Genomic DNA, 23,379 nt, shown 5'->3' with positions numbered 1-23,379 from the left:
GTGATATTTGAAGTAACTGTAGACACCAAACAAACTTTATAAAATCTAGATGTCTTTTGACCTGCAAATCACCAAATCAAAGTTTACGGGGTTATCTTTTTTATTTGCTTTTCTACAATCCAAGAATAGTAGAAAATAGCATTTTTACACACACAAACAGCTGGGTTATCTTGTCCCAGTGTTAAAACACCCTAAAAAACAAAACAACACTCTGTACCAGAGAATCTAATCTTCCTAAAGATGTAACGTGTATAAAGAAGTCGTTTGCACAGGAGCAGTTTAGAGTGTTTTGATTCATTTGGATGATAAAAGGTTTTATCAACCTGTCAGTTCTTGTTTTTGATGGTTGTCTCTTAAAATTTTAATATTGCAAACTTAATAACCATGTAAAAAAATCAACACAATCTGGTTTAAAGTGGTTATAATCAATATATTTTATAATAACAGTGTCTGATCTGTCAGTGTGTAATGTGTTGGTTGTGGCTCGTAGTGATGAACCTACAGAGAATTATCAGAGACTCTGCAGCTCCTCTCGGCTTTACGGAGCTTTATAGTGAGTTTCAGCTCATTGTTTATCTGTCCGGCTGCAACTTTACTGTTCTGGTTCACTCTCAGAGCTCTCATAGCGTCGTTTTCAGAGAAAAAGCCCTAAAAAGCCGCTGAACACTACCTGCTCAGCACCAAATGGCAAACAGACACAGTTATCTGTAGACTAGCTGGTGAACATAGTGGAGCATTTAGCAGCTAAAGAGCCAGATATTTCCCTCAGGAGTTGGTAGAGAGTAAAAACAGAGTTAAAAGAGAGTGAATATTGGACTCACATTCACCAGGTGGACAGAAACACGACTCCACATGAATGATAATGTTGCTCCGTAACTGCTGGATGTGGAAACATATCAACTTAAAAGCTGATGATATGTCAGTGTTGTGTTCACTGCTTGTTTCTGCTGAAAACTAGTGGACAAAAAAATCCATGAATGCAGGTTTAACTATCTTGTATTCAGAGATGTTTGAGGCTATGTTTACCTCCTCCAGCTCCTCTTATTAGACATGTTTTTTGCTTCATATTTGAACATTTGGAATATTGATTAGACGATGTTCTAAGACATAAACATCTCAAGAGAACATAAACTATGACTGAAAGGAAAAATGTCCCTGGTTCTAGTTAAACTTCTGCTGCATTTCATTCCCTCCGTCTCTCTTCTACCAACCTCTAATGTTCACTGTGAATAAAAGCACAAAATACCACAAAAGTCAACATCATTTGTCACTCTGTCACTTGAAACCTCAGATCTGGAAGTGGCTGCTTCAGGATCTAATTTTCATCCTGCAGCTCTGACTCAGACTTGGACGGATTGCTGCAGCACTGAGTCTGATGTACTGAACTGACTCATGCCTAAAATTATGATTCAATGAAAGGTAATGATACAAAAGAAGAAACTGGGCTTTTAGAGGAGGAGTAGATGTTGGAGAAATTCTGCAGCCAAGAATTTCTTGTCAGATAATTGAAGCACTTGGACAGAGTGACAGGATGTATACCATCCTCAACACGTCAAACTATTGGGGGTGGGGGTGGGAGTGGGGGGGCTCCTCTGTCATCAGCATCCTCAGCCAATGGAGAAACCAGCGGAGGAGACACTTTAACCGGCTCTCCGGAGCGGAGCGGACCAGAGCGCAGCGCCCGGCTCCGCGGATCCATCCTCCTCCTCCCCCCTCCCCTCCCCCCGGTACATGCACTAACATCTGCGCGTTGGTGGAAAGTGAGTTTTCTGCTCCTGGTTATGGACTTCATTTCTTCTCCAGTTTCATCTTGAGGACTGCGGAATGTTTTAAGCTGCAGCGGGGAACCTGCTGCGTGGATATCCAGCAGGGAGATGCTGCTTCACGCATCGCTGGCTTCTGCGTCTTGAAGGGAATTTAAAGCTCAAAGTGAGTAGAGTTGACTGCAATATCAGTTATTATCACAGCGTGAATATCTGACCTCTGGAGATTGACACACAGGAGTTAAGCTCCTGTAGTAATCTCGGAAAACTGTTTTTTTTTAAAGAGGGTTGAATCTGGAATCTGGAAGTGCGCTAAACTATAACATCCCAAATAATCCAACATCTCTGCAAAACAGAGTGACTGCGACAATAGCTGCATGTTAAATATGTTTTGGATAGAGGCTGTCCTGTAAGACGCGCAGAGTCTTGCTGGACTCAGTTGATCCGTGCGCTCTGGAAAGTGATTTTGTTTTGTTTTTTCATGGATTTGCATCCTGAGGATTATTGGCTGGATATGCGGGAGGTTTCTGCATGACTGCGCGCTGTAGATGGATATACAGAGAAAGAAAAGAAAAAAGCTTGAGGACATGGCATCTGAAAATGAGAGGAGACATAAGTAATAACAGAGTAGATTATAGCTGCGTGTTTGTCAGCATTTTTCCACATTGGCATCCGAAAAACTGAATTTTTATGCAAGAAAATTATTGACAATAATACCTTTACTTAAAGTCCCCTTATTTAGCATTTATATAGGAGTAACATTTTAAAATATAATATAATGTAAGTATTTAAGGACATTTTATGTGTATATTAATGTAAACAATTATAACTTCTCCTATGTTTATATTATTATTACAACTATATTATCATTCATTCTCTTACAGGTGCACACAAACACATTAATAAACAATTATATATGCTTAAAACTATATTATAGGGTGTTATAAACCATTTATTTAATATGTTTGTATATCGCTAATAAATGTCATAGAGGGGGTTTTAAAGTAAAGTGTTACCAGGAACATTTCCAGATCAGCCTGCGCTCTCCTCGCGCTCTCCTCGCGCTGGAGGCTCTCATCATTACCATGTATGGATCTTCTGTTGGTTATATGCAGGATATGTGGGAGGTTTCAGCTTCACCGCATCTCTGAGAAATGAGTTGAGGACAAGTGAAAGAGAGAAGTGACCACAGGGTGTAACTGTGCGTTTTTAACCCTTAAAAAGTAGAGCCTCCTGATATTTAGCTGCATTAATGTGAGTGTATGTGTATCATAGTTTCAATGTAAGTATATGTGAAGGAGGATGTCCAGGAACCTTTTTAAAAAAAAATGTGTGTCCCTGTGGATTAAAGACGCAGCAACGCCAGCTGGGTTTTGTTTACTACTACAGCTGTCCGAGTAGATTATGACGTCACCTCTCCTGCAGTTGGAGTGAGTAGTATCCATCCATCCATCCCTCCATCCATCCCTCCATCCATCAATCCTGTGCCCGGGTCGCCCTCACGTGAGCGAGCAGAGCGCAGAGTGCGCGCGTGCCAAGCCAGTTCTGTTTACTCCAGTTGCCTCTCGCGCCATGACTCACATTATGTCACATCGTTGACGTAATGTGGTTGAACAGCGCGGGAACATCTGAGAAGGAAAAAATAGGTTAAATTACTAAATCCAAAGATTAAATGATTTGTTGAATAATTAGGAGGTGGAGTTTTTAAAACACAAGGCTGAAAATTTTCTATATTTTTCTTGTTTTCAACAAATTTCATGTTTGGATCAAAACCAACAATGAACTGATCTACTAACAAGTATTGTGTGTGTATCAAAGCCTGATATATCTTATTCCTCCGATGTTGTCCAGAAACTATTAAAAACACGTCAGTGAGTCACACTGGGTCACATGTTCCTTCATTATGACGAGTTTACTCACATTAGTTTGTTTAGAAACGGCTCCAAAGACTAATAACAGTGATCATGTTTTCAGTCTCCGGAGAGTAGTTCAGTGTAAGGCAGACGCTACTGAGCATGTGCGGAAACGCGGTTCTGTTTACAGCTTTGCTAGCTTGTTGTGCTACATATCACAACCTCTTGACTTCGTACTATATTGTTAATTTCTACAAGAACTTAAGTAGAAAGTGATCATGCCTGATACATTGTTGAACCTGAGCTATTTACACCACTAAAACAGAAGTCAAATGGACAATTTAACAATAAGTCATATTAGCATTTATTTTATTTTAAAAAACTTAATACATACACACAACCTGGTGAAAACATATCACAACTTCTTGTACTAATAATATTTTAAAAAATAGTACAATCAGAGTTAATCAATAAAAAACCTAATTTATCTTAACCATAATTGCCATTTTTTGTGTTCCTTAAACATTATCCTCAATGTACTTTAACATAGAAACATGGACTCTACCAGATAATGTAGCAATCATACAGGTTTGAGTTCCGGTCATCAGTTTTATTATTTTATTTCTTAGAAATCATGTTTTGTACATCAGACGACTCTAAATGAGCGTTAGCTGCTGTTGCTATGGAGAAGAAGCCAATCAGAGGTGGAAATCATTGTGGATTTTTTGAACAAAACAAGGTGGCATTGTTGCTAAAATCATCCAAAACTGATCCAGAATCCTTAACTGAATAAACTTAAGCTGCAAATTGTATTTTCAGTGTTCTCAAGATTGAATATTTAGCTTCTGCTCACCGTTAGCGGTTCGCAAAACAGAATTTGAAGCTTTGTGATTATATGTTTATGCATCTTGGGAGTTGTAGTTAACTTTTCCCATTAAGTTTTTATGTCCACAAGCTTTTATCGTTGACTTTTCCAGTCACAGAACCAGATATTTACTCTCCCAGTTTTTAATCTTTTGTATTGATGAGTTTTCAGTCTATCTAACCCTTGAAAGGCTCCAACTGTCAGTCACATTGTCTATGAGAAAATAAACAGTTCTTTCATTTCCAGAAACATGGATGCTTAAAAAAACTGCAAGTTTTTTTTTGTAGCATTACTTTATTGTTTTACACAAAACATTATTTAAATCACTTGCAACTTGTAAGTCTCTCACTGTATTTGGAATGATCCAACCTGACGTCCCTCTATGTTTGTATTTCAGGTCATAATGTGAATGTGCAGCATCAGTTCATCCAATGATTGAGACCAGCACACCGACCATGTTGGACAGAACCGAGCCGGCACACTGCACCGTGTGCTGCTGCACGCTGGTCAACAAAATCCTGATGGTGCTCTTCATGGTGTTGCTGATCTTCGCCACCTTGTTTGGGAACTTGGTGACTCTGGCGGTGGTGCTGGGGACCAAACACTTCCACACGCCGCAGGGTTACCTGAAGGCATCACTCGCCGTGGCCGATCTTGCAGTGGGGATATTTGTTGTGCCGGTGTCAGTCTACGCCGAGGTCTATCTTATGGCGACTGACTCGGCGCCAGAGTGGACTTCATACAACTCACAGTCGGTGAGTTTCCACCCGTGCAATGTTATCGGCCCGATCTTCGCAGGGTGCACTTTGGTCTCCATCACAACCATCTTCCTGCTGACGATTGAGCGCAGCATCGCCGTGTTGAGACCGCTGCATAAAGACTCAGTGATTACACGTAAAAGGACCACGATCCTCATCGTCCTTTCCTGGGTGGGGAGTTTCTTCTTGGCGGTGTCTCCGATGGTTTTCAGCAGCGAGATCGCTCTGGAGTACAACTCCTGCAGCCGCATGTGTAATTACGCTCTGGGGACCATCGGCGAGTTCCCCAGCCAGGCCTGGAACATCCTCCTCCTCTTCCCCGCTTTTGACTTCACCCTCCTCGGTGGCACTGTGGTCATTAACATGATTTCTCTGTCCAGCATTAGGCAGCACTCGAAGCGCAGGAAACACCTGGCAGAAACCGAGTGCCAGAGCACCACCAAACCTACGTTCTCTGACATCAAGGCAGCCAAAACTATTGGGACGCTAACGGTGGCCTTCACCGCGTCGTTCACGCCCATCGCCGTCTTTGTGGTGGGGAACGTTTTGGGGAATAAGTGGTGCAACTTTTCCTTTTTCGCCTTCTGGATTTTGGCCACCAACAGTTGCTGGAATGTGATTATTTACAGCGTTTGGGATCAGAAGTTCAGGCTCCGCGCACACAAGCTCCTCATGCCTTTCCAGAGAAAAGACACAACTAAAACCTAAAAAAAAAAACCACTCAGGAACCAAAGACTGCAGACAAACCTGAGCATCATTTAGACGTTTGTTTGTCGCACAAACTCTTTGTCCAACACACATTGTGAGTCTCGCTAAGAGGCGTGTCTGCATGTCTTGTGGATTGCTGTTGTGAAAGTAAAATTTTCTACATCGTTAACAAGCATGGAAAATTTTCAGATCACAAAATGTTGGATATTAAATGTCCCTCATTGTTGGGGATTCGTCTTGTTTTTGTGTAATGTTGCGATAACTGCGGCCTGTTTCAGTCTGTGGAATGTTTGTGATAAACACTGATTAAAACATGATACAAACAAAATCTGTTTTCTGATTCCACAACATCTGTTGTATGTAAAGATGTATTTGGAAGTACAGATGGGTCAAGAACAGCTTTAGACTTAGATTCCCTAAATCAGTATCAAAAACTCCCCGAAGATAATCCCCCTAATTAACTGTTTTGATGCTGCTGGTGTCCAACATGTCTCATTTTCATACTCATCAAGCCATTCAGTGAACCGTCTCATCCTTTATCGTTATGTTTCTGCACTCATTTATTCAGGGTTTTCCTCAAATTTGTCTCCATGTCAGACCCATACAGAAATGTAGCATAGGCCATATTCACATATATGTGAGAAACTAGTAAATGTATTCAGATATGTTTGGAAAATATATTTTAAAAATACTTAGAGCAATTAATCTTCATATTGCATGTGTAAATAGCAGTGACAATAAATGTTAAAATAATATTTAAAAAAAATGCAAATATTTACATACATGGATACCTATTAAGTGCGAATAAATGTGAGTCTAAATATGTTCACATATATGTGAAAAATACTAAAAAAGCAGCATAAATTGAACATTTGAATATGTTTCAAAATAACTTTACATATACATATCAGAGTTTCCCTTATAATTGCACAGGCCAGACAATGAGAACCCCTGTCAGGTCAAAAAATATCTTTTTAATGCCAAAAATAACGTCAAATATCCATTCATTCGGAAATCAATAGCGTTTGGGGGCGTCTCTGTGCAGCGCTGTTCTGAAATGTGAGTCAGCCTCTGTGTCGATGCCTGGGAAACTGTTGTTAGCTTAGCTCCCTTTAAGGAATAGGGCAGTGCGTAATGTGTGTGTGTAGCTAGCGTGTGGTTCAGCGAGTGAGTTAGTGGCAAAAAAGTGAGGAAAGCAGAGGAAAAGGTTAGCAGTAAGTTGTAAATCAGGTGATAAATGTACAGTACAGACTACAGTGTGTCAGTTAATAAATGCTGCAGCTTCTCAAGACAAAGAAAGGTCTGTTGTTTCCCCAACTGCAGGAAAAGTGAGGGGGTTAGCTCCAAAGTTAGCAACAATGCGTTAGCCTAAACTGACGATGCTAAACAGAGAACGGAGAATTGTGTGGCTGCTGAGTCTTTGCTCAGCTCAAGTCTTCTAGAAACGCAGAGGGCTTTTTTGGCTTCATTTGCCACTGACCAACTTTCATAGGAATGAATGGACACCATCTTTGAACGTGGTATCCAGCTCTCCTTAATACATCCATGGCAGGTACATGTGTAAAACTGAGATTTAAGGTGAGCTCAGAGGAACAAACTGCACAGAGAAGAGAAAAAACATCCAACTGAAGAAACAAGAAGAAGAACATGTTTATGAGTGGAAGGGGACTTTAAAGGAGGTTGGTATAATTTCCTATTTTTAACTTACTTATAAAAACATTAAAAAGTGAAGTAGTTTGTCCATACATGATTTAAAGGATAAGGCTGCCCATTTTCTAGATTTTTCTTTTTGTCAACAAATCTCATGTTTGGATCCAAATTATGTATTAACAAGTAGATCTGTCACAATAACTACTTTTGTTGGATAATATATTGTCTAAGAAATAATTGAAATAAATGATATTATTGTCATTTTAAGAATATTTTATGCCACAGTTTCAGTTAACATAGTAACACTGGTTCAAATACCATACTTACCTATAAGGGAGGTGCCAGGATCCATAGCTTCACTTTATTCACTTACACCTTACCTGCAGCCTACATACACAGCCCACACACACCCAGCATATGTTCACTAGTGGGAGTGAAGAGTTTTGGGAGAATTTGGTTTTCTAGAAATGTCAGGATTTTTATTTGTCAGGGTGAGTGTGGTGCTTATAAAAAAGGGACTTCATGAGTTTAATAGTTCATATATATATAAGTCCTTTTCTGTTTAACTTAAAAAAGAAAACAAAAACAAATTTACAATCACCACATTAGTATTGTTCAGGTTGTACATTTTATATCTTGTTATGCTCTTGCATGTCAGTAGGTGGTAGTATTTAGCTGCGATTCCTCTGGGAACTGGAGTTTGAGGGATGCCCATAGGCTGTAAAAGATATGGTTGTAGCCACTGTGACGTCACCCGTTGGTTTCTGAAGAGTGGTTTTGAAGCTCAAAGTGGGCGGCTCCAGCCATCACTATCTTCGCAGTGCCTGACTCTTGGCTAATCCAGAATGGACAAAGAGGTGGAGCTGAGCCGGGCCCGAATGAAGACTGGTTGCTAAAACAAGCTACCTAGCAGCTAGTGACCTGTCACTCAAAGCGGCCATGTCTTTAGCTAACATTAGCCCAAGGGTTCAGCGCTCAGTGCTCCCTGTAAGCTAAGTGTTAGCCTGGGTCCCAGGTAGCGGCGTGTGTTTCCAGAGTGTGAAAGGCAACACCCCGCGCTCCTTATTTGGAAGGTCATGGCTCGAAAAAGGAAAAGATGGCACCGACCATAACTGCAACTCTGGGCTTCAAACCACATCCAATGAAACCAACGGGTGACGTCACACCTCGCTAAATCCAGCTTTATATACAGTCTGTGGTTCTCTCTGTTCCATTCTGTCAAACTACCACTGCTACTGCTTTATATTCTGGGGCTCTACTGGAATATCTTTGCATGAGTTACAGTTAAAAACTCCTTATTTATCATATACTTGCCCTTTATGCAGCCCCTCAGTTCAGCCTCTGTCTGAAACAGGCCATTTTAGCTCCTGTCTCTTTAAGGCCCCGCCTCCTGATGAGCCCACTCTTTTCTGATTGGTCAGCTTCTGGAAGCTGCGTCACAGCCGCTACAGTAGCAGGATTTCACTTCTTTTTCTCGTTCTTTACTCAAAATGTCAACCTCTCAAATACATCCATACATGTTGGAGCCGAAATCTGATCCGAAATATAAGAACGTGAACAACACGTGGAAAAGCCTTAGCAACAACCTTAGCAACCAAGGCTACGTCTTTCATTGGCAAAGGTAGAAAGAAATGTTGAAAATGGAGCGTTCATGCAGGTTGAAGCCCTGACTTTTGACTTGCAGGCAGCATTTCCGCATATGTTCATCTCAAATTTTGGACCTTGGGCCATGTTTAACATCTGACATCATAACAGTATATAGATATATATATAACAGAAAATCACATAAAGCAGAATATAAACCCTTTAAGTTCCAACAGTGGAAAAAAAGCATAAAGATGATGGCAAGAGGTAAACCCAAACTCAAATGTCCACCAATGAAATGTTCACAAAGTGAGTGTCTTTGTGTCCCGAGTGTGAGCAGGTATGTGTTCAGTATGTTGTTCATTGACACTATTAGAAGAAAATTACAGACAAGACCGAACATGTGTTGTTTTGCACCCAGCATCTCACTTTGTATTGTATTGTACTGAATTCTGTGATTGAATGTTCACCGCTGTGATTTAGCCTGGTGTTGTTCTCTGTGTGATCTTTGGAAATGGTTTGTGTGACTCAGGTTTGTATTGACATTTCAATTTCGGGATGGTTAGTCTCACATAGAGCTCACCACTTTGCTTAAAGCAGATTTATTACGATGTTTCAGCAGGGTGGGTTTGTTTTTCACTCCCCTCAGAGCAGGAGGAGGGGCCAGCAGGCGGGTGGGGTGAGTGGATGTACTGCATACATGGTTTTTATCCAGAAGAGGAGGGAATGTTTTTCTGAAATTTAGACATTTTATCAGCACTTTCAGAGAAGAAAAAAAACAATCCCATGACACTCAAGCAAGGATTTATTGTGTCATTAAAATGGTATTTGTATTATCGGGAATATCATTTCGTACATTGGTGTTATTTAATATGTAGTGTGTAGGTGAATGTACATTTTATTGGTTACTGCAGAGATTCATTGCATTGCTTTTTGGTTTTTATTTTAATGATTTAAAGAGGACACATTTAACTTTTTTTGGTTTTCTATTATTTATATTCTGTTATGATGTTGGATATCTACGTTAAACATGGTCAAAGTTCCAAAATTGAACGTATATAGAAATGCTCCCTGCAAAAGTCAGTTCAACGTGCACTGAACACTTCGTCAGCCGTCCGTTCTGTAGCCTTTGTTGCTAAGGTTGTTTCTAACGTCCATGTGTTGTTCGCGTTGTCCACTCTCAGATTTCGGCCCGAACATGTATGGATCTATTTGAGAAGTTGACATTTAGAGTAAAAAACAAGAAAAAGAAGTGAAATCCTGCTACTATAGTTTGTTTCATAGTTTGTTTACGTAGCCTCCGGAGCAGGAGGAAGTTCCCTGACACTAACCAATCAGAACAGAGCGGGCTCATAAAGAGACTGGAGCTGACAATAGATAATGCAGAAAATGCTTTTAACACACTAAATCTGGCATTATTAAATATCAGGTCTTTGACAGGAGACACATTTTTCATGAATGATTTTATTATCAAGCATAATCTTAATTATATGTTTTGAAACTTGGTTAGACCAAGATATTTATTTATAAGTGAAGCTAGAATGCATAAGAAAGGAGGTGGAGTTGTCATTTTGTTGAATGATTCCCTCCAATACAAGCAGATATCTTATGGAAATTTTGCTTCTTTTGAATATGTGGCTCTTCAGCTGAATTCCTCCTCTCGAGCTATATTTCTAACTATCTACAGGCCACCTAAAAACTGTGCAAACTTTTTTGATGACTTAGCTCAACTGCGGTCTATAATTTGTATTTACTTTGACTGTTTTGTTATTGTTGGTGATTTTAACATCCATGTTGACAACCCCCAAGAAAGCAGCACTAAAGAACTGTGTTGTGTTCTTGATAACTATGGAGTGACTCAGCATGTGACAGAGCCCACACACATAAAGGGGCACACTCTGGACTTAATCATCTCCGAGTGTCTGAACATTTCTAAGGTTGTGATGACTAATGTTGCTCTCTCTAATCATTCCTTTGTTTTTCTGAGAGTGCTATCTCCATGCAAACAAATGCTCGAACAGGCGTAATCACAAAACGGTCTATCACTGAAAACACCAGTGAAATATGTATTCAGGCTTTCTCTTCCACACCTGCCCTCTCTTGGGTCTCGGTCAATGAGCTTGTAGATAATTTCAAGTCTAAAATTACAAATGTTATTGATGCCATTACACCCACTGAGGTGACGGTGGTCTCTGATAAGAAAAGATCTCCATGGAGAAACGCCACACTGGTCAGAATAGAAAAAAAGAGAGTGTCAAAAAGCTGAACGCAGGTGGTGAAAAGCCAATCTCCAGGCACATTATGACATCTATAAAGAGAGACATCACATTTATAATTTGGAACTGAGAAATACAAGGCGGCCTTCCTTCTCTGACATCATTGCCAAAAACAATAATCATGCACGTGCCTTGTTTGCTACTATCGACTAACAAACCCTCCTGTGTCAGTGGCCCCCGAACTTCTATCCATCAAGGCTTGCAATGAATTTGCCTCATTCTTCACTGACAAAATTCAGAAAATTAGACAAGCAGTCAGTGCCTCCATATCAGGTGCAGGATATGTGTTGTCCCTGTGTCCACTTACAATCAATATGAGTAGTACGACACAATTTTTGTCTAATGAACCATAAAAACCTGGAGGTCATTATACAACATCTGAAATCCTCCTCCTGCTGCCTTGATATTCTGCCAACAGGCTTTTTTCAAAAATGTTTCTAATTTGCATGGCCTCAGATCTTTGTCAAATTGTCAAGGTTTCTCCCCACAGGCCCTGAAAACTGCAGTCATCAAGCCACTCTTAAAAAAGAACAAGCTAGACTCGCCACTAATGAACAATTAAAGGTCCATATCAAACCTTCTGTTTTTAAGTAAAATCACTGAAAAAGTTTTTTAACAGCTGAACAACTTTGTGACACTAAACAACTGTTTTGATGTCTTCCAGTAGGGATTTCGACCACAACACAGCATTGAGACTGCTTTTGTTAAGGTCTTCAATGACACCAACTTAAACACTGACAGTGGCAGAATTTCAGTATTGGTATTACTGGATCTCAGTGCTGTATTTGACACAATCAACAGCAACATATTACTAGACAGACTGGAAAACTTGGGGGGACTCTCTATCACAGTACTAAACTGGTTTGAATCCTACTCAAAAAGCAGGGACTACTTTGTGTCTATAGGTAATTACACATCTGAGCAGACAAAAATGACATGCAGAGTTCCTCAAGGCTCCATTCTGGGGCCTCTTCTGTTCAAAATCTGCATGCTTCTGCTGGCTCAAATTATGGAAAACAACAAAATATGTTACCACAGATATGCAGATGACACACAAATTTACATAACCATACAACCAGATTACTATGGTCCAATACAAGCACTTCAATTAAATAAAGATAAAATGGAGGTCATTGTTTTTGGAGCTTCGATTGGTAATGTTAAAAACCACAAACCAAGCCAGAAATCTTGGTGTAGTCATGGACTCAGACCTGAATTTCAACAGCACATTAAGACAATTACAAGGTCAGAAGACTATATTAATAATTAAAGGACTTATGTCTCAGCACGATTTGGAAAAACTTGTCCATTCAGTAGACTCGACTACTGTAACGCTGTCTTCACAGGTCTCCCTAAAAAATCGATCAGGCAGCTGCAGCTGATTCAGACGCTGCTGCTCGAGTCCTCACTAATAACAAGAAAGTGGATCATATAACTCCAGTTCTCAGATCTCCTGTCTGTCAAAGAATTGATTTCAAAATACTGCTGTTGGTTTATAAAGCACTGGATGGTTTAGGGCCAAAATACATTTCTGAACCATCCAGACCTCTCAGGTCATCTGGATCAGGTCTGCTTTCTGTCCCTGGAGTAAAAACTAAACATGGAGAAGCAGCTTTCACTTTTTATGCTCCACATATCTGGAACAAACTCCCAGAAAACTGCAGGTCTGCTGCAACTCTCCATTCATTTAAATCACAGCTGAAGACTTTTCTGTTTGCTGCTGCCTTTTATTAAATCTAATTTGAGGCTTTTGATTAATTTCTTACAGTGCACTGTAACTTTTACTCTCCCGTTTTATCTTATTCTATTTTAGCTTATTTTTATCTCTAATTTAACACTTTTCAATTATATTTAAATGTCTTTTTTTTATTGTCTTGTGTTGCTTTTACATTGTCTTGACGCCTTTTATGTTTCATGTAAAGCACTTTGAATTGCCTTGTTGTTGAAATGTGCTATACAAATAAACTCACCTTGTCTTGCCTAAAGGGCCAGTATAAGACAAATAAGGAGCTTTTAACTGTAAATCATGCAAAGATATTCCAGTAGAGCCCCAAATTAAAAATGTAGACCTGGAAAATGTGCATAATACACACAGTATATGTTTGTGCATTTCCTTCACATATTTATAATATATTTATGTACAATATAAATCATGCAAATAATTACTCACCAAACTATATTGGTTGTTTTGCAGATACACTTCCGGTATGTACAGGACATTCAGTATGTCAAGATGAAAACACAACATTGATGCATTATTATCACGTTAAAAGGTTGTTGCGGGAAATGCATTAGTAAAATACCTATTTATACATCCAGCAGACAGGAAGCAACATTATAATTAATTTGTGATGTTGAGCATTGAGTAATGTTTGAGTTTGTGTCCATCGCATTATAAATACTGGTTACGTAGCTTTAAATATGTATTTTTTTGATTAAAGGTTTGATTCCTGTGGGTCATCTGTTGTTTTTAAAGCTTATATACTGTATCTACCCATTACATTTATATATTTTTTATATAAAAATGTAAAGATATATGAAGATTTGCTTGATTGTGGTGCTACATGAAAAGTCTGTCATCAAAAAGTTATGTTTAACAAACTAACAGATACTCTGATGTATATTAAAAACTTGTTATGACGTGGAAAAGTATCTCACAAGTTCACAAACTCGTTAGTGGCGTTGATGTGAGTTGGCCTCTTCACTTCAGATTACGCCTTGCATTAAAGATGATATAAAGTTTGACTGACTTGAACTCGGCTGTAATCTGTATTCCCATCTGCCTCTCTGAGGGGATTTATTCCTCTGGAGGGAGTGAATCTGGCTGTTTAGTAATCTAATCAGACAACCAATCAATCTAATCAGTCAATCAGTCTAATTGAGATGTGAGTGCCTCTCAAACCGACAGCAGATGGGACTTTCTAATCAGCTCAGGTCAATTTTATGTTCAGAGTTTTAACAAAAACAAGTTCATAAGTAAATGAATCAAAGGGAGGAAAAAAAAAAATCAGCGCTGATTTTAAAGAGCATCTTTAATCAAGAGAGCAAACATCTTGCGTGAAGGTGTTTACGTTTCAATTTATTCAGCGAGCTTTTATCCACAGGGACATAAACTCTGAACTCTTCTGGTGTTGTTAACATTCAGCTCACGGAGATAACAGAGGAGAGAGAAAAACCAGAGTGAGTGAGAGAGCGAGCAGGTGGGTGTTTGGTATAATTTTGACCGTGACATTTTGAATACAGATACAGAGTGGCCACTGTTGATATCAGTGTTAATGTTACCACTAAGTACAGTGTGAGAAATGAATAATAAAGACAGAAGAAGAACTGAGGAACAGTGGGAGCCAAGAGGATGAATGACCACAGGACACTGCTGTAGATTTGACTGCATTTATTCAACAGTAAACCAGATAATAGGCAGGTGGGACCCAAGAAAAGTTCAATCTACAGAATCATAAAAAAAACAATAAAGATATGTTTTCAAAATCTTTGTAAGAGTCACAGTTCTCACTCCAACTCCGGTGTGGGACCGGTATGAAGAAAGGTATGTATGAAGTCTGTCTCCAGAGCTGTATGTGTGTGTTCACTTCAATCCTACCGCACTTGATGTAGGTGTAGAATATGTGACTGTTCTTTAGTTCACAGCCTTCTTACTGCAGGCAACAGGCTCTGTACCTTGTGGGCCGGGTTCACAATCCAGTACTGGAAAAGGTTTTCACTGGAACCTTTGAAAATCGTCTCTTGAGTCTCCCTTTGAAAAATATCTGTCCACCTGGTGAATGTAAGTCCAATATTCACTCTCTTTTATTTCTGTTGTTGCTCTCTATCAACTCCTGAGGGAAATATCTGGCTCTTTAGCTGCTAAATGCTCCACTATGTTCACCAGCTAGTCTACAGCTAACTGTGTCTGTTTGGTGCTGAGCAGGTAGTGTACAGCGGCTTTTTAGAGCTTTTTCTCCTAAAATGATGCTATGAGAGCGCTGAGAGTGAACCAGAACAGTAAAGTTGCAGCCGGGCAGATAAACAATGAGCTGAAACTCACTATAAAGCTGCAGAATCGCTGATAATTCTCTGTAGGTTCATCACTACGAACACATTACACATTGACACATCAGACATTATTATAAAAAATATAGATCAAGTTTCCCAACTGACTCTAACATAATGAAAGCATTAAATATTAACAACCCAAAAATTAAAGTTGCAATAAACCTAACTCACAATAATTGTGAAAAAGAGGAAAATGGCGGCTTTCATGAGACTGTCCTAAGAAATCAGGTGACATTATTATAGAGCCATAAAGTCTACATAGAGAGGAGGTCAGTGTGGCTGGATGAGTCGATGAAACATCAGACTTAAACACAGGAGACTGCAGTTCACTTCCTGTTTCAAACTGTGAGTCAGCACTGGTTTTTTTTTTAAAACTATGGTCACAATCAACCCAAACCATAACCACAGGTTATCGCTGACTAGTCATTTTAACCCGGTCGTAATTATGGCTTTGAAACTGGCTCGAACACTATTTACAAGTCAGAATCTCATAATTACAAACCACTTCATTTAAACATGAAATTGGAAGCGAGCACATCCAACTGGCTCTAGACGAGCTGCGCTCAGAGGCGGGTGCACTCGTGAGTGGAGAGGTCGCTGAAATCAAAGTAATTATATTATCTGATTGTTTTAGACTTTTCCTCTGTGTGGTAGTTCTGCTTCATTTATTGTATTCATTTTTCTTTGTAAAACATTTTGTGTTATGTGATTGTCCCTGGGTAATCTGTAATACCAAGACAGAATTTTATTTTCTTGATATTATAACTGTAAATAAGGGACATCAATACTGGGATGGGGGAATGGGAGAAGTGGGAGGGAAGGCAAGTAAAGAGGACTAATTGGGTGGATGTACGGTATGGATAGACTTCACTCAGGTGAAACACATGACAAATGACAAAATGTTGTTGCAGTGAGGGAAAGATGGTTGAGAGAGATCCCAAACCTTTATGTTGAGAAGAAAAACTGATGTAATATCTGGAATGTACAGTAAAAATGTCGCCTACTCTGTCATGATCCAGTCACCATCTGTCCTCAGTTCCTCTCTGCAGCCACATCCTCTCATCCGCAGCCCTCTGCGCCGCCCTCTGTCTGTTTTCAGCACCTGTTCACTTCTCTCAGGCCATGTTCTTCCCTCCAACTCCCCAGACCTGCCAGCTACAAGCTGTCCACCAGATGCCCTCGGACATTTCCTCTTTTCCCCCATCAACACACTTGTCCCCGCTCAGTAATTGTCTGCACCTGGCACTGGTCCTTTACTTTGTTCTTTGCCAGTTCAGTTGAAGTTGATTTATGGGACATTTGCTTTCCAGCCAATCCTGATCCTGTCTGATCCTGGACTTTATCTGTTCCTGTAGTCTGACCCTGTTTTGCCACCTTTTTATCTGCCTTGCCACTCTGACCTGGTCACCTGTTTTGGACCAGCTCTCGTTGCTACCTGTAAGCCTGAGTTTTAAGCTGTGTCTCAAATCACATACTTCTGTTAGTACACTTTCATGTAGTACACTGTGTACACTATGTACTCACTGGCGTAGTGTGCGAATTTCTACAGGGTAGTGTTGTCTCAAATCAAACACGGCTGTTGTGCACTTACCGGAAATGACGATCGCAAATTAACATCAGCTAGCTTCAGCATTCTCGTTGTCGTTCGCGCTACCAAATCATTACAGACTGCTAAATTAACCCAAAAAACATACCGATGGCTTATATCCGTCAACACTATAGTGGTGCTTAGTGCTAAAAAAACACATGTATAACTTACATTTGTATAATGTGGCGATGTTCACCATGGTTACAACATCCTCGGCCACCATTCCCAGTTTGAAAAGTGGTCCCTCTCCTTCCGCTACGTAGCCAAGATGGCGACCATTGAGGGCGAGAAGTGTCCATAGTTCCACACTCAACTTTTTGACCGTTTTGAGTGCACCATCCGGGTTCTCACAGTTTCCCATACTTCTCAGTGTGAACGCACTTATGCACTCAAAATGTTAAGTGTAAATACAGACGTATGCGATTTGAGACGCAGCATTTGCTTTTGCATTAAATTACCTTCTAATTTCACCTGCCTCTCTCTTGTGAGTCCACATTTGAGTTCTCCACCTGTCTGTCCACTGTCCTCATTCGTGACGGCACACAATACAAAATAAGTTGTAAAAAAAAAAAAGAAGAAAAAGAAAGTGAGTACACATAACTGTGGTAAACATGGTGGGTCAATGCTGAACAAGTACATCAGTCTACAACATCTATTGGATGTAAACAATATATTGAAGAATACTTCTAAAACGTTTTAGGGTTCTGGGGGATATTTGGGGTTAACTTTGGGGTTAAGGAGGCTTTTGGAAGTTTGGGGTTTGATTAAAAAGGACTTGATAAAAAGTTTTTGTCTTAATTTGAGGGTTAATATTTTACAATGCACTGTAACTTTTATTCTCTTGTTTTATCTGTCTTATTCCCTCTTAGCTTCTATTTATTTCCAAATTTAACACTTTTTAATTGTTTTTATGTCTCTGTTTTTATGTTTGTGTTGCTTTTATATTCTGTTTTGATGCCTTTTATGCTCTGTGCAAAACACTTTGAATTGCCTTGTCGTTGAAATGTGCTATACAAATAAACTTACTTTGCCTAAAAAGCCAGTGTGTGAGATTTATTGGCATCTAGCAAGTGTGTAGGAGAAACTACGGTGGCCGCGAAAGGCCTTCTTTAGATCCAGTGTTTGGTTTGTCCCTTCTGGGCTACTGTAGTAACATGGTGGTGCAACATGGTGGGCTCCATGGAAGAGGACTCCCTCCCTCTGTAGATATAAAGGGCTCATTCTAAGGTAACAAAAACACAACAATTCTTATTTTCAGGTGATTAAACACTAATTAAAACACACTTATGAATATTATATTTCAATTCTGCCAAGTCCGTTCTGCTAAATGCCACTAAATTCTTCACACTGCACCTTTAAACTAACATAGGAGTAAAATTGTGTACATGTTAGTGTTGAGCATATCCCCGGCAGCAGAATAATCGGTACAGCAGGAGGCTTTGTTGAGGAGCTTTAAAGCTTGTGTCGACATGGATTTAGTGTCACAGTGCTGAAGCTGCACAGACGCCTCTCTGCCTGTTCACAACTAACAGCCAGAACCAGATTTAACTGCTCACAAGCTTCAGCAAACAGCTTTCCCTGTTTGGCTTAAGGACATGCACCCAAATGTTCTCTTTTATTTTGGAAATGTCACAGAAATGTAGTCATTCATGTGTTAAATGTAAAGCTGGGCTGCTGGTGACCGTATTTCCTCTAAACCTTTGTAAGCCGTTCCTCGTAAAAGACTAAAGTCAGTCGGACAAACTTGATGTCAAATCAGTCGTTCAACAAGCAATTAAACATAAGCTGACACATATTCAGCATGAACATTTCACTGACCATCTAAAGAGGTCAAAACTCCAGCAACACTTGTAGTATATACAACAACTTTACTGTCAGACCAGAGCTGATGAAGATCACAAGCTGAAATGTGTTGACATCACTAGATTATTAATAGTGAAGCATCAGTGTTAGAGCAGCATGTTACTGTTGTAGCTGCTGGAGGTGGAGCTAGTTTACACTACTTTATATACAGTTAGCTAGTTTAGTCCAGTGGTTCCCAACCTAGGGGTCGGGCCCCTCCAAAGGGTCAGCAGATAAATCTGAGGGGTGGTGAGATGATTAATGGGAGAGGAAAGAAGAAAAAACAAAGTTCTGATACACAAATCTGTTTTCAGTTTTTGGACTTTTTCTCAAATCTTTGATTTTTGCTGAAATATTGGATCATTTGAACATTTATTGAAATGAAAGCATGTGAGAAGTTTAGAAGGAAAAATCACTATTTGGTGGAGCTGTTAACAACTCATAGACATGTGAAATGTGACCCCGACTACACACTGCTTTTTGTAAGACGTCAAAAGCCAAAAAGGTTGGAAACCACTGGTTTCATCTTTAACAATGTGTTGTATTTTAAAAGCTTGTTATATTATCCATTGTGTCAAATCTTCATCTGAAAAGTAACTAAAGCTGTTAAATAAATGTAGTGGAGTAGAAAGTACAATATTTCCCTCTGAAATGTAGTGGAGTGGAAGTATAAAGTAGCATCACATGGAAATATTCAAGTAAAGTACAAGTACCTCAAAATTGTACTTAAGCACAGCACTTGAGTAAATGTAATCACTGTATTTAGCAGATTCATTTCACTGTACTGCTTTCCGGTCAGTGGGCAGAGTCAAAGAAATATTATTCTGAATTTTTCTGGGTATTATTCTTATTATTTAGACTGAAGTTCAGTGAAAAAGTAAAATGCTACAACAAGAGGAAAAAGAGACCAGCAGGCTTTGAACAAGTGAAGAGGAGGATGGCGGTCTGTATATAGTAGGACTGTATGAGGTTTGGTATTTTGCTGCACAGGATCAATCTGCTGATCAGGAGGAAGATAAACTCGGGTTTTGGAACGCAGCTCGGACAGATGGCTTTATGCTGGACGGCTGCAGTCGGCTTCACCACAGATACACACATCTGATCTCCTGACTGAGTATAAGTGATTGATGTACAGATTTATAATAATTCAGCCCATATTATATAGAACAGAGAAGGAAAAATCATTCACTCTACAGTGACGGGATAAAGTCTCAGAAGGACTATTGTTACTGGAGGAGGAGCGTGTTTGTACGGGATTAAATTTTTTTCATAATTATTGAACTAAATCTTCCAAAAGCAACATTTACAGTAAAACAACAGTTCTATATTTGATTACAATAATATCCACTTTTCTTTCTCTTTCTTCAGTTTTGATGCTGAAGTTTTTCAGTTCTGACACAAAGCTGTTGTGCCGGCGGGTATTACAGAGCTGCGTCCCCATTGGCCAGTTACTTGTGGTGGGACAAGTAAATGGTTGTAATGGCTTAAATTATTTCCCCCCTACCAACTCTTTCTTTCTCTCACAACTGGTGACCTGTTTATTATTAGTAATTATAAACAAACATATGGATACTTTGGCTGATGAATTTAAGGAAAGTGATGTGATAACTTTAACTATGCGTTTGTTTTGGCCTCAATCAGCTGCAAGAAAGCTAAAGCTAACATGCTAATTAGCTAGCGTTGCTAAAAGACAAATGTTAAAAGGTAAATATACTTTTTGTGATTTTCTGTTATTTATATCTTGTATTTTTCTGATCGTCACAAACACCTAAAATGACTCTTTATTATCAGAATTTGATCCATTTGGTCCAAAGTTAGAGGAGCTGTATGATTAAATTATTTCATCCCATTCATGCGTGCAGGGAGTGAACAGGAAGTCAGCTGGCTTGGACAGCAGATGTCTTGGAGTCATGCTCTGAACTGGCTTCACTGGTTTCAGATCAGTGCTTTTAGACTGAATAACTTCCACATGCAGACATCTGTCGGAGGGGGCAACTACCGACGGTGATTAACTGAACCATCCTTGCTTTTACTGTCGGTGTTCGTATATTCCTTCCCTCCAGTCTCTGGCATGTCTCTCTCAGTCCCCTTAAATGTAGGCAGTTTGCTGTTGTTCAGAGTTCAACAGTTGCATTCAGTGAAAATGCTCCACATGGATTTATTTCACTGTCATGAGCAAATCCATCGATTATGACAATTCTATGCAAATGTGTTGGAAAGAACTGAATGTTTACCTTCAAGTCAACACTCAGGGATAAAGACTTAATTTGATTTTTTTTTTTAAAAAAAACATTGAGGAAGTGCTCCTTCGATCTGACAGCTGTGACAAAAAGCAGGTGCTCCTGATGCTCTTTAATAAAGGCTTTAACCACCTTGGCAAAGCAGTGTGCTGTGACTATTTGGGGAATTTTACTTGTGAACACTTGTGAAAGAGCCTGAACCTGCACGCAGTAAAGTTGAAAATAAAATTCAATAATAATAATAATGATGGCATTTGGCTTCATTCCATTCCTTCCATTTCTAAATTGTTCAATTACCAAAATAATGTGTTTCAGCAGGATTCTGCTCTGTTCTCTCTCCACAATCAGATGATTCCCAGCGTTCGGTTTTTGGAGGTTTAGGAAAAAAATCATTGCAACTTTCTCCCGGAGCACAGCGGCCCTTATCTGAGAAACAGTATTGATTCGAGCTGAGCCTCTGAAAGATACTCTGCAGGGAGGTGCAATCAGTATCAGTTATGAGTCACATATATCAGGACAGAATCTGGACTAAACTTTTGCTCCATAATGTTCCAGAAAATCATTTTTCTTGCTGGTTTGATTCCAGCAGCTCATTCAGCCCACCTGGTCGCAATCTAACTGATGAGTTTCTCAACCTGCTCATATAACAGCGTAATTATTCATTACTGTACTGTATTTTTCTACAAAACATGAGCGTGAACCAGTCTGGAGAATATATTAAATATGAATATATACAAGCTTGATGCCAAAAGGAACAGAGTAGATCACGCTATGAATTAAGGTGCATCATTATCGAGACAAGAAAGTGAATTTATTCAAACGAAAACACTGTTTGACCTTAACAATGACTGACTTTCACATCAACCTCCTGCAGATGACTTGAGTTAGATAACAATGATAATATTTTGATCGTTTTTAACTGTGAAAGTGGGTCAAAGCAGGAAGGAAAAAGGAAGAAGTTGAGCTCTGAAAACAACCTTTGAAAAGAGAGAAATATCTCCTGCAACTGTTTTCATTTGTAGTTTTAAATTCAAAACTAAAATTGGCTGAGATATTATTCTGATGTTGTATTTCTTCCTGATATGTTTTTCTCCTCAGTCTACTGGGAGGCCAGAGGTCACGGTTACCAGTTTTATATTGGTATTATACTGGCATAACAACCAGGAGCTGGATGATGTGCTGTTTTTTCTTCTTTTTCTGTAAAGCACTTTGTAACTTTGGGGAAAATTTATATATATAAAGGTTATTATTATTAATGTCACATGTAAGCTGTCAAACATGTTTATTTCTCTAGATAAATGTTTAACAGATAAGTCTGGTGTTATTCTATCTCTGTCAGTACTTTCAAACTTCCTTACTCTGTCTGTGTCTTGTTAATCTTTAAAAAGGGTTCACAAATATATAGATTTATTTATATAAAGGACTCAGTAATTTCCTAAAACTGCTGGTGACTGCAGTCACTCAAAGAGGAGGAAGTAGTGAATCTGTTGGGGACTATTTTCAGCAGCGGATTTATCTCCTGCAGCTGTTTTCATTTGCAGTTTTAAATTCAAAACTAAAATTGGCTGAGATTTTATTCTGATGTTGTATTTCTTCCTGATATGTTCTTCTCCTCAGTCTACTGGGAGGCCAGAGGTCACAGTTACCAGTTTTATATTGGTATTATACTGGTATAACAACCAGGAGCTGGATGATAAACAGGTGAAGTGATTCATCTCATTTCTGATCATCTATTTAGTGCCGTTTTTTGCTTCTTTTTATTCTGTATATGTCTCGTTAATCTTTAAAAAGAGCACATGAATATATAGATTTATTCATATAAAGGACTCAGTAATTTCCTAAAACTGCTGGTGACTGCAGTCACTCAAAGAGGAGGAAGTAGTGAATCTGTTGGGGACTATTTTCAGCAGCGGATTAATCCACATTAGGAGCTTTAGTAAAGGGATTCCCAACCTTTCTGGCTCCACGGATCGTTTTTATATCGACTTTGTCATTGTGGACCAGGAGGGGGGGGTGTTCTTATTGTTCATCAAGATGCTTCATCCTTAATCTCGCTCCATTTATCTTCCAAACTCAAGCCAATATACCTTCATCCCCAGAGAGAGAGGAAAAGGGAGCAAACAAGAGAGAGAAAGAATGGCTGATTATAACAGTGATTGTATTCTGGGGCTCTACTGGAATATCTTTGCATGACTTTCAGTT

General features: G+C 39.3%; 1 protein-coding gene across 1 annotated transcript; it reads left to right on the top strand.

Annotated features, from left to right (window-relative positions):
• On the top strand, nt 1-6,671 carry LOC137190786 (5-hydroxytryptamine receptor 1B). Its single transcript, XM_067600410.1, has 2 exons — nt 1-1,929; nt 4,879-6,671. The coding sequence occupies exon 2, from the start codon at nt 4,913-4,915 to the stop codon at nt 5,945-5,947; it is 1,035 nt and encodes a 344-aa protein (XP_067456511.1). The 5' UTR covers nt 1-1,929; nt 4,879-4,912; the 3' UTR covers nt 5,948-6,671.
• The last annotated feature ends 16,708 nt before the right edge of the window (nt 6,672-23,379 follow it).

The sequence above is a fragment of the Thunnus thynnus genome, chromosome 10 (genome assembly GCF_963924715.1).
Source record: "Thunnus thynnus chromosome 10, fThuThy2.1, whole genome shotgun sequence".
NCBI classification, from domain to species: Eukaryota; Metazoa; Chordata; class Actinopteri; order Scombriformes; family Scombridae; genus Thunnus; species Thunnus thynnus.
Note: the sequence above shows the minus strand (reverse complement) of the source record. Positions and strands in the feature narration are given on the sequence as shown.

Bases quoted from the DNA above. Each gene is read 5' to 3' on its own strand.
- LOC137190786 (XM_067600410.1), top strand. From the start codon at position 4,913: ATGATTGAGACCAGCACACCGACCATGTTGGACAGAACCGAGCCGGCA.